General features: G+C 52.7%; 1 protein-coding gene across 8 annotated transcripts in view; it reads right to left on the bottom strand.

Annotated features, from left to right (window-relative positions):
- Window positions 1–16,253, bottom strand: part of TARS2 (threonyl-tRNA synthetase 2, mitochondrial) — a 36,490-nt gene that overhangs the window by 13,054 nt on the left and 7,183 nt on the right. For all 8 annotated transcript variants that reach the window (XR_012642851.1, XM_074980540.1, XM_074980542.1 and 5 more), the window contains 10 exons: window positions 14,717–14,838; window positions 12,892–13,009; window positions 12,001–12,065; window positions 10,859–10,937; window positions 10,058–10,204; window positions 9,531–9,629; window positions 2,562–2,728; window positions 1,703–1,865; window positions 1,420–1,557; window positions 152–229 (listed from right to left, as the gene is read on the bottom strand). Coding sequence is in view for 7 of the 8 variants with exons in the window: in XM_074980540.1 (XP_074836641.1) it covers window positions 152–229; window positions 1,420–1,557; window positions 1,703–1,865; window positions 2,562–2,728; window positions 9,531–9,629; window positions 10,058–10,204; window positions 10,859–10,937; window positions 12,001–12,065; window positions 12,892–13,009; window positions 14,717–14,838 (1,176 nt within the window). In the remaining variant the exon portion in view is untranslated. The remainder of the gene's footprint in view (window positions 1–151; window positions 230–1,419; window positions 1,558–1,702; window positions 1,866–2,561; window positions 2,729–9,530; window positions 9,630–10,057; window positions 10,205–10,858; window positions 10,938–12,000; window positions 12,066–12,891; window positions 13,010–14,716; window positions 14,839–16,253) is intronic.

Genomic DNA, 16,253 nt, shown 5'->3' with positions numbered 1-16,253 from the left:
TCAAAATGGCCCCTCCTATGCTCCACAGCTGAGAATCACTACAAGTGGCGAAACTGAGGCAGGCTTGTCCAAGAAAGCAAAGCAAGTCAGTGCCAGGCTCAGAACCCAGGAGTCTCAGCTCCAACTCTTGACAGTGGACAAGTTCACAAACCTTTGGCCCATAAAATGCTCCGTCGCCTGGATTCAGTTCCCAAGGCTGCCCAAAATCATTGAGGCTTTTCTCCAGTTGCTGGAAGACAAAGGGGTTAGGTTAGCAGATGCCCTTTGCCCCAGGCCACTCCTGGACACGGAGCCACTGCCTGCAAGTCACAGGGTGATCTGAGCATGCAGTGGAGAGTCAATACTGGCAGTCACTGCAGGAGACAAGAAGCTGCACCGCCCCCCACCTCCCCCCGCCCCCACCGTGCGCAACCGCCTCCCCAGCAGCATCCCCTGCACAGCAAACAGACCCTGCTTTGGTGGACGACATCATATCAGATGCATCTATTGGATGCTGCTGCACCTCAAGATCGAATCACAAGGGTCTATACTGTCTGAGCTCCGGGCAGCTACCCACCCTGCCCCTTATGCTCTGTGCCTCAGAGAACTGCTGTCAAATCACTCACACCCAATCACATCAGGGTCTCACTACCTGCATGGGTGGGCGAGCATCACTACTGAGCCCCAGCCACATGGGGGCAGGAAGCAAACACCACAGCCAAATGAACGGGCCGAGGATTTATTACAGCAGTGCCTAGAAATCCAATCGCAAACCATAGCCTCTGTTGGGCCAAGTATGGCACAGGCCCTGGCTAAGGTACGGGCTGTGGTGTGCCAGATACTTAGCCAAGCCCAGGCTGTGCCCCCCCACTGTGCCAGCCACCGAACCAACCCAGAGGAAGGCACACTCTCTCAAGAGCATCACTAGACAAGACAGACAGAGGAAGTGCTGTTATCCCCATTTTATAGACACAGGGGGAACTGAGGCCCACAGAGATGACGTGACTTGTCCAAGGTCATAATGGAAGTTCACTGGCAGAGCTGAGAGCTGAACCCAGGTTTCCCAAACTGCAGTCCAGAGACTTGACTACAGACTACCCCATCTGCTCAGTTCTGAGTGCCAAGGCAGCGGCAGGAATTTTGCCAGGCTTGGGTTCTAAACCCCCGACTTCTGGAAAAAGCGGCCATGGGTTCTTCAGTAATCACCAGCAGCAGGCCCTCTGCTCCAAATACCAGCAGGAAATTGCATGGTGCAAGCAGTAGAACACTGTACTGGTGTAATAGCAGCATGTGGGAAGAGCGCCCCCTGCTGAATCAACCCCATCACTGTGGATTCTCCCTAGAGCTCCCCCATGCAAAAGAAAGACAGTGGATGCAGGCAGCCCCTGGGGCATTGCTAGACAGATGCTGCATTCGCTGGAAAGGGCTTGCGTTCCCCACCTGCTCAGCCTGCTCCCACACATGCAAGTCCCCCAGGAAATCTTCTGGGCGCGTGGAGAGGAAGAAGCGCAAGGAGAAGCCGAACACAGAGTACACGGCCTGCAGGAAATCCAAGCAGCCGCCGATCTCGCCCTCCAGCTGGAGAAGGAACACACCACACAAGGGGCTTTGGTGGGTGGGACCAAAGGCAGCACCCATCCTCTAGCAATTGGTCAGCCCAGGAGGGGAGGTTTGTTAGTTAACCCCCACTCCCCTCCATGGGTACCCAGCTCCAGGCACTCACCTGGGCCAAGGTGCAGAAAATGTGAGCATCGTCTTGCTGGAAACGCCGCACCCGGGTCAGGCCAGTCAGGGCCCCCGAGGGCTCGTTGCGGTGCAGCACCCCAAAGTCGGCCAGGCGGAGGGGCAGCTCCCGCCAGGAGCGGGGCCGGTGAGCAAACATCAGGCTGGTGGGAGAGGGGAAAAATCAGAGCCTGGCTGCAGATGGTCCATGGCCCTAGACACACTTAGAGGACCCTTCATATCAGCAGGACCAACCAGGGAATGGAACTGCTGGGCTGTTCTCAATCCACTCCCCACCTTCTCTGGCAGCACAGCCAGGACCCTGGTGGGAAGAGGCTCACTCCCACCCAGCAGCCAATCAGGAGCCTCCAAGGGGAGCGCATTGCCAAGGTTCTGCAGGACACCACAGCTGGATGCCTCCTGGCTGCCAAGACCTCAATGTGCCATGGAGACAGGGCTGCAAGAGGGGTCCTTCCCAGAGCTGCCCAGACGCTGTTGGGCACCAGTGTGGCACCACACTGGATCTCTGGTCTAGCTCGACAGGCTGATGAGCTGGTGATTTAGTCTGAAAAAGGTTTTTAGGCTGTATAACGGCCCCCTGCCCACCTGAATGGCATTGTGCTTTTGTGCCTGGGACTTTAACCATATAGCTGTACGTGGCTGCCTAAGAAAAGCCAAGGACAATCCTCACTCAGCCAAGCTCTATCCACTAGAGCCCACTTCACTGCCACAGCTGTAAATAAAACCCAAAAGTCCTGACTCACAAGTTGCCCCACTCTACCCACTAGTTCTCACTCCCTCCAGCCTCCATCACACGTTCCCCCGTGGACAGCCTGCAGCAGGCCAAGTCCCTCACTCACCAGTGACCAGGACAGTTCATTGGCTTGAGAGCGAAGGTCTCATTCTCGACAGGGAAGCAGAACATGTTCTTACTGTAGTGTTGCCAGTGGCCAGACAGCTCCCACAGCTTGACATTGTAGATGTTAGGGGTGACCACCTCGGAGAACCCACGCTTCCGGTACTCACTCTGCAGGGCAGGGAAGAACACACATATGTGGCCTCTTCATGGGAGCATGGACCTGAGAGACACTGGGTCTCTTACAGTGAGAATCTATTCAGTAATGATACAGGGCTTCACATCTTCAGAGCATGGCCCTCTTTCGTAGCCCTGTGGCTCTCTCTCACAGCTCCAACTGTCTTTTATGGGGCAGACTAAGGTAGAGAAGGTAGAAGACTTGCCTAAGGGCCAGAGTGAATGATGGTGATAGAAGCGGGATTAAAATAAATGGTGACTTTGCTGACAGCAACTGTGATTCCTTAGGAAGTACGATTTTTCTCTCTCTCTACACACACACACACACACACACACACTCTCTCTCTCCCGCCCCCCACACTCTTGGTACACATATATCTACACACTCCAGTTAAGACTCATTCAGTCAGCAGTGCGCCTGTACCACAAATATCCTCATACTTCCAACTGATGATGTAGGGGGCAATCCCAGCCCCACCTTAGTTTCTTTGTTAATACAGAAGCCCTCCGATACTAGACTCTGTAGTAGCAGGGGAGGGTCATGGAGTGCATATGGACAACACACCTCCAAGTATCACAATCGCAGCTGCTTCGAGGATTTGCGTACACAGACACATACACTCTCCACGGTTACTGATGCAATCAGCATCCTAGACCACATGAATCTACCTATGCAGTGACTGCAAGACAACCTGAGCAAAGTTAGCTTCACATCTTGATGCTTCCCCTATGCTGTAAGGCCAGATCAGATCAGCACCAAAGCCTAGGTATCTGTCCTACCTCTACCCCGTATAGGAACATTTCACAAAGAAGTACCAGTAGTTTCTTGTGCTCCTGCAGAGTGAGCTGGGACTTTTACTGGAGCATCTGCATTAGACAATTCATAGTACAGTTTGATACAAGCAAAGACCCAGCTACACAGTCTCTGCACAAAAATGGCCTGATCTTCTACCTTGTCCACATAAGCTGCAAACAGCCTAGATGAGGATATCCTAATTCTAGAACACTAGAACTGGAAGGAACCTCAACAAGTCATCGAGTCCAGCCCCCTGCACACATGGCAGGACCAAGCACCATTTAGACAGTGGTTTCCCAAACTGGGGGAGGGGGCAGTATGCCCCCCCGAGGGGCTATGAGGCGACATAGGCCCCCCGCCCAAAGGAAAAAGTCGGGCTTTGCTTCCGGCTCTCAGCCTCTGCCATTTTACGTGGGCAACCCGGCGCAGCCACTATAAAAAGCAGGCAGATGGCGAAGACGCATGTGGAGCTAGCTGCCTCCTGCAAAAGCAAGTGAATGTGGGTTGGGGAAGGGAAGGAGGAGGAGGATGGGGTTAGATGGGGGTTTGGAGGTGCCTGGCTTTAGGGAAGGGGAGAGGCTTGGGCAGGGGGGCTTGGGTGATTGGCCCTGGCTTTGTGGGGCTTGGCCTGACAGGCAGGCGGCTGGTCCTGGCAGTGCAGGGCTCAGGCGGCTGGTGGGTGGGCTGGCGGCTGGTCCCAGCAGCACAGGGCTTGGGCACCTGGGCAGTTGTCCCCAGCAGCGTGGGGCTCAGGCAGACAGGCAGCTAGGACTGCACCAGGCAGCTACAAGGGGCCAAGAAAAACTATTTGTACTTATTTTTAAATAACCTTTTTATATCAAGTTTGTGTGTTTATTTTAAATTACAAATTGAAATTTTTGGAAAAGGGGGGTTGGATGACAGCAAAGAAGAGGTGGGGGGGGCAGGAGGGTTTCTCAAAAATCGAAGGGGGGGGGAGGCATGATGCCTAAAAGTTTGGCAGCCACTGATCTAGACCTTCCCTAGCAGAGGTTTACCTACCCTGCTTTTAAATATCTCCAATGAAGGAGATTCCACAACCTTTCCAGGCAATTTATTCTGGTGCTTAACCATCCTGACATTTAAGAATTTTTTCCTAATCTCCAACCGAAACCTCTCTTGCTGCAATTTAAGCCCATTGCTTCTTGTCCTGTCGTCAGAGATTAAGGAGAACAATTTTTCTTCCTCCTCCTTGTAAACACCCTTTTAAGGACTTGAAAGCCATTATGTTCCCTCTCAGCCTTCTGTTGTCCAAACTAAACAAACCCATTTCTTTCAATGGTTACTCATAGATCCTGTTTTCTAGGACTTTCATCATTTTTGTTGCTCGTCTCTGGACCTCCTCCAATTTCTCCATTTTTTTTTTCATGTGGTGCCCAGAACTGGGGCACAATACTCCGGCTGAGGACTAACAAGCACAGACTAGAGTGGAAGAATGACATCTCGTGTCTCACTTCCGCCACTCCTGTTAACGGATCCCAGAATGATGTTTGCTTTTTTGCAAGTGTCACACCATTAGCTCATATTTAGCTTGTGGTCAACTATGACCCCCTAGGTCTCTTTCTGCAGCACTTCTTCCTAGACAGTCACTTCCCAGTTTGTACATGTGAAAGGGATTGTTCTTTAAGTGGAGTACTTTGCATTTGTCCTAACTGAACTTCATCCTATTTACCTCAGATCATTTTGAGTTATAACTCTGTCCTCCAAACCGCTTGCAACCCCTCCCAGCCCGGTATTACCTGCAAGCTTGGTAAGCTTACCCTCTGTCCATTTATTATTCTGTCTATGCAGGACAAGAACACCCCAAGAACATACGGTTGTGACACTAATGGCTTGAAAGGCGGGGCCAGCAGGCCTGCTTGTGCAATGTACTGTGCAGTCCATTAGGAGCTGGAGACAAGCTGTGCCTGCCAGCCACATAGCTCTTAGCTCCAGAACGCGTGTGAAGTCTTCCACACAGCTTGCAGTTGAGGCTCATGCAAACGGGTTCCCCAACCCACAGAGGGCATCTGTGAGCAACAGAATGAGGCAAGGGTCTTTCAGAGGGGCAACATGCACTGACAGAATCCTGCCTGGCTGACACACGCATCAGCCACCCTGGCACACAATGAAGGTGAAGTCTGGCAAATGGAGTTGTGCGGGGGAAGCTTGAGACGAGTTTTCAGGGATGCCTTGGGGTGACAGGCCCAGCACGGCTTGGAACCTCTCCTCCTATGGCCAGGCCCCTGCTGTATGGAGTGGATCCTAAAAACTCTGTCCTTCACAGCAGAGTCAAAGCTGGCTTTCCTCCACTGACTTTCAGATCTAGCCAGGAGGGAAGCTGAATGGAAACTGTCACTTGTTTGTCCGTGAAAAAGCTGGGCATCTAAGCATGGGAAAAACTCCAGCTTCCTGACTTCCTGAAATCAGCTGCCATTACTGCTAAGCACTTTCTGAACCCCTCTGGGCCTGCAGGAAGGCCAAATCACCTGTGTTCCTTGTGATGGTAGCAGGATTCACCCACTTGAAATCCCAGACACCTTCAAGGGGCAGGGCCAGTCACTATCAAGAAATAGCATCTTTGAGGTTCTAGACATGTGGCTCTGGAGCCTGGGTCATGCAGGCCAGACACACCACCCCGAACCCGAGCTGGAGAACCAAGGCTTTCAACTGTCTCAGATTCAACCCCTCTCCTTTCTGGCCATCAGAAAACAGCAGCAACATGTCATCACTCAGAATACTGGGGGGACCTCTCAGACAAGTGAGGCCACACCCCATGCCTCAGTTTCCCCATCTGTAAAATGGGGAGAACGATATCACCATCAGTGCAATGTGTTTTGCGCTCTACTGATGCACAGGGCTGGAGAAGAACTAGGGATGGTTATTATTAAAGCCCTTTGGGGTGCTTCTCCCACTGCACAGAGCTTCAGAAGCGCTGTCACCACCAGCATAGTACACACCCACGAGAGAGGCCTGAGAACATGGCTGGGGGAGGTGGGGAGAGACCAGCCCTTTCTATGGTTCACAGTAATGCTGTAAGGGTTCTGCAGGGATCAGTTCTGGGTCAGGCTGTGTTCCGTATTTTCCTCAATGATTTAGCTCATGGCATAGAGAGTACGCTTAAAAGTTTACAGAAGATATCAATCTGGAGAGACTGCAAGTGCTTTGGAAGGCAGCATTAAAATGTCAAACGATCTGGACAAACTGGATAAATGGTCAAAGATAAATAGGATGAAATTCAACAAGGATAAATGCAAAGTCCTCCACTTCAGGAGGAACAAACACTTTCACACATATAAAATGGGAACCAATTGTCTAAGGAGTATTGCAGAAAGGGATCGGGGGATCATAATGGACTATAAACTAAACATGAGTCAGTGTGACACTGTTGCAAAAAAAGCAGATCTCATTCAGGGATGTATTAACAGGAGTGTTGTAAGCAGTACACAAGTGGTAATTCTTCCGCTGCACTTTGCACTGATTAGGCCCTAACTGGAGCACTGGGTCCAGTTTTGGGCGTTGCATTTCAGGAAAGATGCGACGAAACTGGAAAAACTCCAAAGAGCAATAAAAATTACTAAAGGCTCCAAAACACGACATAGGATGGAAGACTGAAAACAGTGGGTTAGTTTAGTCTGGAAAAGAGACAAGACCAGACGTAACCCGTTTTCAAGTATCTAAAAGGTTAATAAGGAGGAAGGAGAAAAATCATTCTCCTTAACCTCTGATGTCAGGACAAGAAGTAATGGGTTTAAACTGCAGCAAGGGAGGTTTAAATTGGACATGAGGAAAACCTTCCTAACATAGCAGTTAATCATTGGAACAAAACTGCGTAGAGAGGCTCCGGAATTTCCAACATGGGAGATTTTTAAGAGCAGGTTAAACATCTGTCAGGGCCAATCTAGACGGTGCCTGGTCCTGCCATGAGTGCAGGGGCTCAACTTCATGAACTCTTGAGGTCCATTCCAGTCCTACGATTGTGTGATTTCTAGGATGCAGCCATCCCTCCTGATGGTGTGCCAACGCCCACATGGAGAGAATCAGCTGTATCTGACAGCTTGGGAATCTATTTGCCGCTTAGACATTGTGGTTGATGTTGTGAAACTGCTGTCTCTTGGACTGCCACAATGTAGGTGTAGTCAGCCCATGTATCTCTCACACCTAGAACAACAGTGAGGCGGTCACCCCGGAAAGCTCCCATTCATGGGGGAGCGTCTGACGGCATCAGCACAGCTGAAGCTTGGAGAAACCAGTCCAAACACGTTCAGCCGCCAGGCGGCGTCTGGAGAGTGAAATCTGTCCAAAACTGGGTACCGAGCCAAGGTCTTGAGGTTAGCTTTTAAAACCACAGAGACTGGGTGAGGCCAGGGGAGAGCAAATGGGAGATTGGGCAAGAAAGAGGAAGACAGGAAACCAGCCGCACAGAGAAAGTTTCCACGATCCAGAGGAGAATCCTGACACAGGAGGGACTCTGGACTCCTTGGAGAACTCGGGCCTCAGGCCAAACAAACACTGAAGAAACCACAGCAGGGACACGTGTGTAGGTGTGGTCCCTGAGTGGCTGGAGCGGTACAGTCCCTGCGGTAGCTAAAGGGCAATTGGGCTTGGGGAGCTCTATGGAGCCTCTGTCTCTGTTTTATCATCATATGTCCTAGTGGAGGTGAAGCATATGCACAGGGCATCCACGAGAGGCTGTTCTTAAGCCACAGGGAAGGCTTGGGGGTCAGCCCTGGTCTTGGAGGGCCTAGGGCAGCCCCATTTCCACAAAGGGGTGACAAACAGTGAGTCTGTGCCTAGAGGTCAAGCACCTGAGCCCCTCAGTCTCCCCAGCACACAGGCCTAGCATGCTGCAGCCCACACACAGCCACCAAGAAGAACTTTGCCGTGCCTGTGCAGTGACACAGATTCCAGCAATATGCACACTGCCCAACCCATGAGCCATGTCAGCTGCCTTGAGGATGATGGTGGCTGATAAGCAGCTGGACAGGGGGAGGCAGGGGACTTCTGGGAAGATTTTGGTCCTTTGGAGGTTGTCTGGTTTGCGGAGATCACGTGTAAGATCATCTCCCCCCGCAGCACACACCGAAGTGCGATGCCCATCTTCCGATGGAGCTCGAGTTCAGCTGTGCATCTGCCCAGCGAGAGCAGGAGTTACATGGACAAGCCCCTGAAAAGTCCCCGGCTTCTGCTCACAGGCCCAGTCCCATGAGTTAGACTGAGCAGCCTTTTGCCGAGATGTCTGTGCACTGGTTGGTATCCCAGGGGTTCCCCGCTGGGGTATGGGGTTTGCTTATGGCTTTTGGGGGAGTCAGGTCTCCCCCTTTTCCTTTGTGGTTTGGGAGGAGATGAAGGGTCTAGCAAATAGGAGATCTGGGGTCAATTCCTGCTCTGCTGCCAACTCCCAGTGGGACCTTACGCAAGACACTTAGCATTGGTGCCTCAGTTTCCGCAGCTGTAAAATGGGATACCCACTTCACCAGGGTTGGGGAAGATAAATACATGACCCAGTCTAACATGCTTAGACACTACAGCACTGGGGCTAGACATGGATCTATGGGAAACAAGCCTCTGGGATGCCTGTGCTGCTGTGACCCAGAAATGGATGCCTCCAAGCTAACATATGTACTCACTTCACTGAAAATTGGGGACCCAAACTCACTGAGGTACGTAGCCCAGCTGGCCTCCAGCACAGCTCCCTAGCTTATGTGACCAGGGACAGGCACACCTTCACCTCCCTCAAGGAAATCCTCAGCAGGGCCAGGGTAAAACACTCAAGGCCATGCTGATCAGGGAGCCAGCGTGGGAGCTCTGCACACGACGACTGTGCTGTGACTTGGGACAGCTGGTGGGATTCTGCCCCCAGGATGCACAGCGCCCAGGATGCTGCGCAGAGGAGGAGTCACAGACCCACAGAAATGCAGGGCAAGACCTCACCAAGCCCTCGAATCCAGCCCCCTGAGCAGAGGCAGCCCCAGCCAACCCCGAGAGGACGGCTGCCCATACCTTGATGAAGTCTATCAGGGTATTGTAGATGTGAGCTCCTCTGGGCAGGAAAAAGCAGCTCCCTGGACTCAGCTCGTGGAAGAAAAACAATTCCTGCTCCTGGGGAGGGAATCACAGAAGGTCCATCGGGCGCTGCTCCAGGAGGAGGTGGGACATGGGGCATCAACATGTCATGACCTCACAATACAGGGGACTGAACCCAGGCCTTGCAAACTAACCCTGAACAAACAGCAGCTGGTTCAGAAGCCTCTGATGGGACTTGCATGATGGAGACAGAGACTCAGCATGGCAAAGGAAGGACAATGATTTGACTGTACCCACGGTCCAAAGGGAGCAGGGTTTTGCAGGGCACCTCTCCTACCCAAGAGGTCTCCAGTCAGCAGGGTGCACGCAGGCAGGGCAGGTACTGGGTGCTCCACTTGGTCCTTCCCTGTTCAGAACCAGGGAGAGTTTGGGCAGCAGGCTGGCCTGTATAGATGTGCAGGAAACGACCCTGCACAGCTTGCAGTGATCACACTGGCTCCTACCTTGCCGATCCGCCGGTGGTCCCGGCTAGCTGCCTCCTCCTGGAGTTGCTCCCACTCCTCCAGTTGTATGGGGCTGGGGAAGGAGATCCCATACACCCGCTGCAGAGACTCCAGGGCAGGGTCACCTTTCCAGAAGACGGAGGAGCTCTGTGAAGTGGAAAGAGCTAACAACCCAGGAAGGTGATGACAGAAGAGGGCTCCCAGAGCTCCACGCCTACCACGGGCTGGGATAAGGTAACCAAGGATCAACAGGCCTACCCCGCTGCCGTCTGCTCCAGAAAGGCAAAGGATTATGCTTCTCTCAGAGCAGCATGGCCTAGTGGTTAAAGCAGAGAGAACGCCTGGGTTCCAGCTCCTAGATCAGGGAGTGAAATGTAGCCACGTGACTAGTCTACGGAGAGTGGGAATCAGGACTCCTGGCTTACGTGCTACACTGATGGGCTTGATATGAAACACCAGAAGCCAGAGTCAGGAACAGACCTTGAAATGGACTCACTGGGCAACCTGAGCAGCTCTGTAACCATTCTCTGCCTCAATTTCCCCACCTGTAAAACAGGCGCCATACTTACTCCTTTTCTAAAGCCCCTGGAGATTCTCAGACAAAACACAGCCCAAAGCCTGACCATATTGGGCGTGTGATTGCAAAGCGCTTCACCCCCTCATGAGTTTTTACTGGTGAGGGGAACTAAGGCACTATTTCCCCTACATACAGAGCCAGACCCCCTTGCATGCCACACGCACTAAACCAGGCTCTTCTGCCATCAGCATCGGCAGCCAACTGAGGCGGAGATTAGCACTGACCTGCAGGATCTTCAGCGCTTTAATCATCCCCGTGTGCCGGATGTGCGGACCCTGGCAAAGGCTGATTAACGTCCCACACCTGGGGAAAGCAGACAGGGTCTCAGAGCCAAGAACTAACAGGTGTCTCCCAGGCAGCTCAGCCATTCTAGCACCCTGGGTGTCGAAAAAGGCCAGGCTGGTAGGAGAGGGCACAAGGGGAATTCAGAGGATGTCACAAGTGGCCCAAAGAGGTTGATGACTTGGCGTGTGAACTCTCTAAAGCAGAGGCCATCTCCTTGCAACATCTGTACAGCACCTGGCACAAAGGGGTACGGGCTGTGACTCGGACTCTTAGAAGGTACCGCAGCACAACTGGCTCACACGAATGACACTTGGGCATCACGTTTGTGGGTGCAGGATAAGAACCTGGGCTGAAGCCGATGAGCAGCTTCACACCTGCCACTCCCATTCAGCTGTGCCATTGGACCCAATCCTTGCCTCGCGCTCTTAGCACTTCCTGCCCGTTTCGCTGCCTTTTCCCCATCCTGGCCTCCCAAGCCACAGAGGTGAGGCCAAAGCCTTGGCAAGCCTCCGCTTTCCAGCAGCACAGCCTCCCCTAGCAGAAGCAGTTGTCCCCCTTACCCTAGCCCGCAATAGGCATTTCACAGGGACTGCATATCGCTAGCCAGCTCTCAGGTAGTTGCTAGGATTTTCCTGACCACGTAGTGGGTACCAGGAAACCACAGTGCCAGGCTGTTGAGAAAGGCACCTAGATCTGGGGCAGAGCACAACCCAACCACAGCAAAGCATCAGGGCAGAGGAGCATTTAAGATGGCGGGGCTGCAAAGAGTCAGAGAGGCAGCAGGGAAAAATAGCATTCAATAGAGTCTGGGTGCCCAGGGGCTCCCTGCAAGCACCAGCTCGCCTTTAAAGGAGGTGGGTTGGATGACAGTTCGTCGGGTTATGCTGGCAATTGCCCCTGCTGGCAAAGTACATTACGTGAACCTTAGAAAACAACACACCCCAGTGAGTGCCCTCCATGAACTGCCCTTAACTCACCAACAGCCATGAATAGGTGAACATAGGCTTGTGCATGAAAGCCTCACTGCACCGGTCATGCAACAAGCATAATATATGGCATTGCCAGCAAGGCCTTAACTCACCTGTACACCGTGGCAGTTGCTGACTTCACCTTCTCATCAATCACCTCCAACTTAAACCTGTTGTACTGAGGAAAGAAAAAGAGCACACGCTCTTCAGGACAGAGACTGGCTCTCCACACGCATGCAGTGTGCCAGGCCTGTCTGTAGGGCTAGACACAGGAGTCAGATGACCCCGATGAGAGATGGCCTGGAACTCAGGAGCACCTGCTCTGCCACAGACTCCGAGTGCCCTTGGACAAGCTACCTGGGGCTAGATTTTACAAGTCTTTCGGCTCCTAACTGCCAGGGAAATCAACAGGAGTTAGGTGCTCAAACACCTTTAAAACCCAGGCTTGTGCTTGTGTGCCTCAGTTTCCCCATCAGTAAAATGGGGATAGCTTTGCTCTGCCTCACAGGGGTGCGGAGATGCTGAGGTGCTCAGGCACACCAATCCCAGACATACAGATAACATGGGTCTTATAAGCAGGCAGGGCTGGTTGGATTGGGAACAGCTGGGCAGGATGACAGGTATACCCTGAGCCCAGGGAGTGCAGGCAGTAAGAATGCAGGTTATTAACCCCGGGCTGGCTTAGAAGGCAACTCTGGAAACCAGCCTGGCCATGCTGTGTACTCCCGAGGGAAAGACATACCCTAGCAGTCTAAGGATGGATCCTTCCTGACCAAGCACTCACCAGGGACTTGTCCAGTCTCAATGGACAAGGGGCTCCCACCACTTCTCAAAGGGGGCAGCTGGGACTCCAACAGGACCTATTAAGGTGATGCCATTTGCATGGTTGTTTACTTGGCCCAGGGGTTCAGTGTTACAATGACTTCTGCCCCGAAGCTCCTCCAGAGGCCCTGGACAAAGGGCACCCACTGGGAGCAATGAAATATGCAAACAGAGCCGTCCACCTTAAATAGCTCCAGTAGGTCCTCTCGGGACACTTCCAGCCGCTCGAAGGGATGCTGCTCTCGGACGATGGATTTGCATGCCTCCTCCAAATCTGGGAGCTCGCTGCCCAGCATGCTTCTGCGGAGAGAGCGAGCCATTTAAAAAGGCCCAGCTACAGAAGGATTGCTCCGTGGTTACAGATTCAGCTGGTAGCCAGACAGGGAGTCTCCTTAGCAACATGTCTTCACCCACATTAGTTCCCATCCCCAGTGCATTGCCACATTCACACTAACGGCCAGCTAATTAATACAACTAAGGAAAGGACCCAGGGCAAAGGCCACACCTTGGTCTAATGGCCAGGGGGTTCCAAGGAGCAGAGGCAGGCACAGTGCGGCCCATGCAGCCCAGTGTAACGTTTTTCAGTGCACGTAGTTTAATCCAGGATGCCACCTAGTGGAATGGAAAGGAAACACGCTCCATATGCTCATAGTTTCACCCAGTCCCTCTCCTCATGGCAGGACCAAACACCATCCAGACCCTCCCTCACTGCTGCCTATCCAACCTGCTCTGAAAAATCTCCAATGATGGAGATTCCACGTCCTCCCTGGGCCATTTATTCCAGTGCTTAACTTCCCACCCCCCCACTGGCAGTTACAAAGTCTTCCTACATTCAACTTAAACCTCCCTTACTGCCATGTAAGTCCACTGCTTCTTGTCCTCTTTTACCTCTGACAAAAGAACAAATTTTCTCCTTCCTCCTTGTTCCTTTCGGGTACTTGAAAGCTGCTACACCCCCCTCTTAGCCTTCTCTTTGCCAGACTAAACAAACCCAGTTCCTTCAGCCTTCCATCAGAGGTCATGTATTCTAGTTCTTCAATCATTTTTCTTGCAGTTCTGGGACCATAAGGGAGTCCGATCTGCAAGCCATAAGCTGGAGATCTAATCCACACCTATGTTTCCTTTAATCTCTTCCACCCACGTGTGGAACAAATCTGTTAGGTGCCCCAAGGCATGTGTGAATGTGCACCACCAGGAGAAACAGAAACCTAGCTGTAGGTGCTCTGCTAATCAGCTGGGCAGCATTACAATCTCTCCTGAGCATCTACACAAGTGCACAGCTTACTGGGAATACTGCAACACGCCCCTCTATGGAGCCCAGCTAAATCACTTCACTCTGCAGGCCCCTGCTAGGGCAGGGAACGCACATCTTGGTGACCCCAGCAGGTGAACGCACCAGGTTGCAGAGGGAGGACCAAACAATCCCCAAGTTCCTGTCAATTTGACTTGAGGGGGAAATTCCTTCCCAACTCTAGATCTAGTGATCAGTGTGACCCTGAGCACATGGGCGAGACCCACCAGCCAGGCAGCTAGGAAAAGAACTAAAGGACTGTTGCAGCTCACAGCAGTCCTCCAGCAGTCAGCTTGCTGAACCTGCCGACCCCAGCCCAGCAATAGCTGGCACACAGATGTGCAGACATATCCTTACTGTTTTGCATCATGAGCCTGGTGCTGAGCACCTTCAGCTCCCACTGAAGTCCGGCTAGTAGAATCAAGGGTGTTCTGGACCTCAGAGGACTAAGTCCCTCAACCTGTACAACCCCTTCTGCTGCCCTCCGTAGTTTCTGCTCCAGTGCTCTGAAGCAGCAGGGTTCTACGCTCACCTCCACCAGGAACTGCCAGGCGTTTACCCATCTACATCCAAAGAGTCCCCAGGATACCAGCTACAGCCTGGTTTTGTTGTTAAGAGAACCACTGCAATCAAGCAACTGCTGTCTGCAGCTGCCTTGCCTTGGCACCCCTATCCAGGATGCTGTCGGATATTTAGGTTATACCGCCCACTCTTACCGGCCTGCCAGGTACATGTCGTAGAAGAAGCCGCTCTCCGTGCTGGGCCCTTGACACAGCAGGGCTCCATATAGTCGCTCCACTGCCAATCCCACGACAAGGGCACTGGAACGCCAAAAAACCTGGGAAGGGAAGAGAGCTGGGGTCACACGGACGCCCCCGTGACCCACATGGTTCTATTCCCACCTCTACTGCTGGGCAAATATTCGGCAAGTCACTTCAGTGCCTCAGTTTCCCAGTGAGTAAAATGGAACGGTGACACGGATCTCTTTCACAAGTATTTTGAGATCTAAGGATGCAAAGTGCAAGAAAGGAGCAGGGGACTCACATGTTACATGCACTGTTTCTCTCCCTTCTCCACTAGTGACCCTTTTATTAGCACTAGGCACTACATTGAACCTCCATACTCCAGTGTTATGGAGGAGGAAGTGGCTCAGCACTCTGCCACTCCCTTGCCCTCCCCCGCACTCCCAGCTGGGGGAACCGCAGCACAGCCATGTGCTCCACTGAGGCTTTTCCCCCACCGCTCCCGTAGCAGCAGCAGAACAGTGCCTGGGAGCAGTAGGGAAATGCACAGCCACTCATGCTCCTGGGGGCGGGGCTCCAGGTCAGCACCCCACCCTCCTCACTCCCAGACCCCGCAGCGCCTTCCCTGGCCAGGCAAAAGCTTTAATCCAGCACACACGGTTTTCCAGGCTTGCTGGATTACAGCAGTTCAAGTGTATTTGGTTTTGCCCTATGCCTAATTCCTCATCCTTTCCCACGGCGATCTGCCTCCTCGCAATCAAAACCTGAGCCGCTGGTTTTTCCAGCCTTTTTGCAGGTGTGCTCCCGCCAGCACAGTTCACGCCACCAAAACAAAGGCACCACTGGCCAGTTTGGCGCCTACATACACTGTAACTGCAGAGGATTGAGTGTGTAAAAGAGGTCCAGTAAATTGCAGCCCCATTCTGGAAAACCAGGTGCATCAAAATCTGACCTGGAAGCATCTTGGATCTCTGCTTTAGCTGCACGGTGGACTTTTTGGCAAGGTTGTAAGAGATGCTTTTGCAAAGGACAGTTTAAAACAAAACATCCATCAAACCCAGCTGCTTTGGCGACCCCAAGAGTCCAACAGGTTCAGGCCTGCCAATAGGAGCAGGGGCACAAAAGGGGCCATTGCCCCCAAGGCCCAGCAATTCAAACAGGCCCAGGGCTCCTGGCCTACACTGCTACTATTGTGGCAGCTCTAAATTGCCTCTACAACACCGGGTGGTGTGTTCCAGAGCCTCACAGCACACGCTTCAGGCAGCTCTGAAGGCTGGAGGGGGCTAGCTGTCCCCAGCTCAGCTCCTTCTGCCCCAGGGCCTACTCCTTCTGGAGTACAGAGCTGTCCCGGGGCCCAGCAATCTTGCTGAACCCGTCAGTGGGTGAATTAAAGGCACAGAAAATAATAGCCACAGAGACAGCCCAGATAAGCCACCCTCCCAGCTCCCTTCCCCCAACACCAGAGGCCTCCTTCCCCGCAATGCATCAGCCTGATGCCAGTCATACTCAC

This window comes from Carettochelys insculpta, chromosome 30, assembly GCF_033958435.1.
Source record: "Carettochelys insculpta isolate YL-2023 chromosome 30, ASM3395843v1, whole genome shotgun sequence".
Lineage (NCBI taxonomy): Eukaryota > Metazoa > Chordata > Testudines > Carettochelyidae > Carettochelys > Carettochelys insculpta.
Note: the sequence above shows the minus strand (reverse complement) of the source record. Positions and strands in the feature narration are given on the sequence as shown.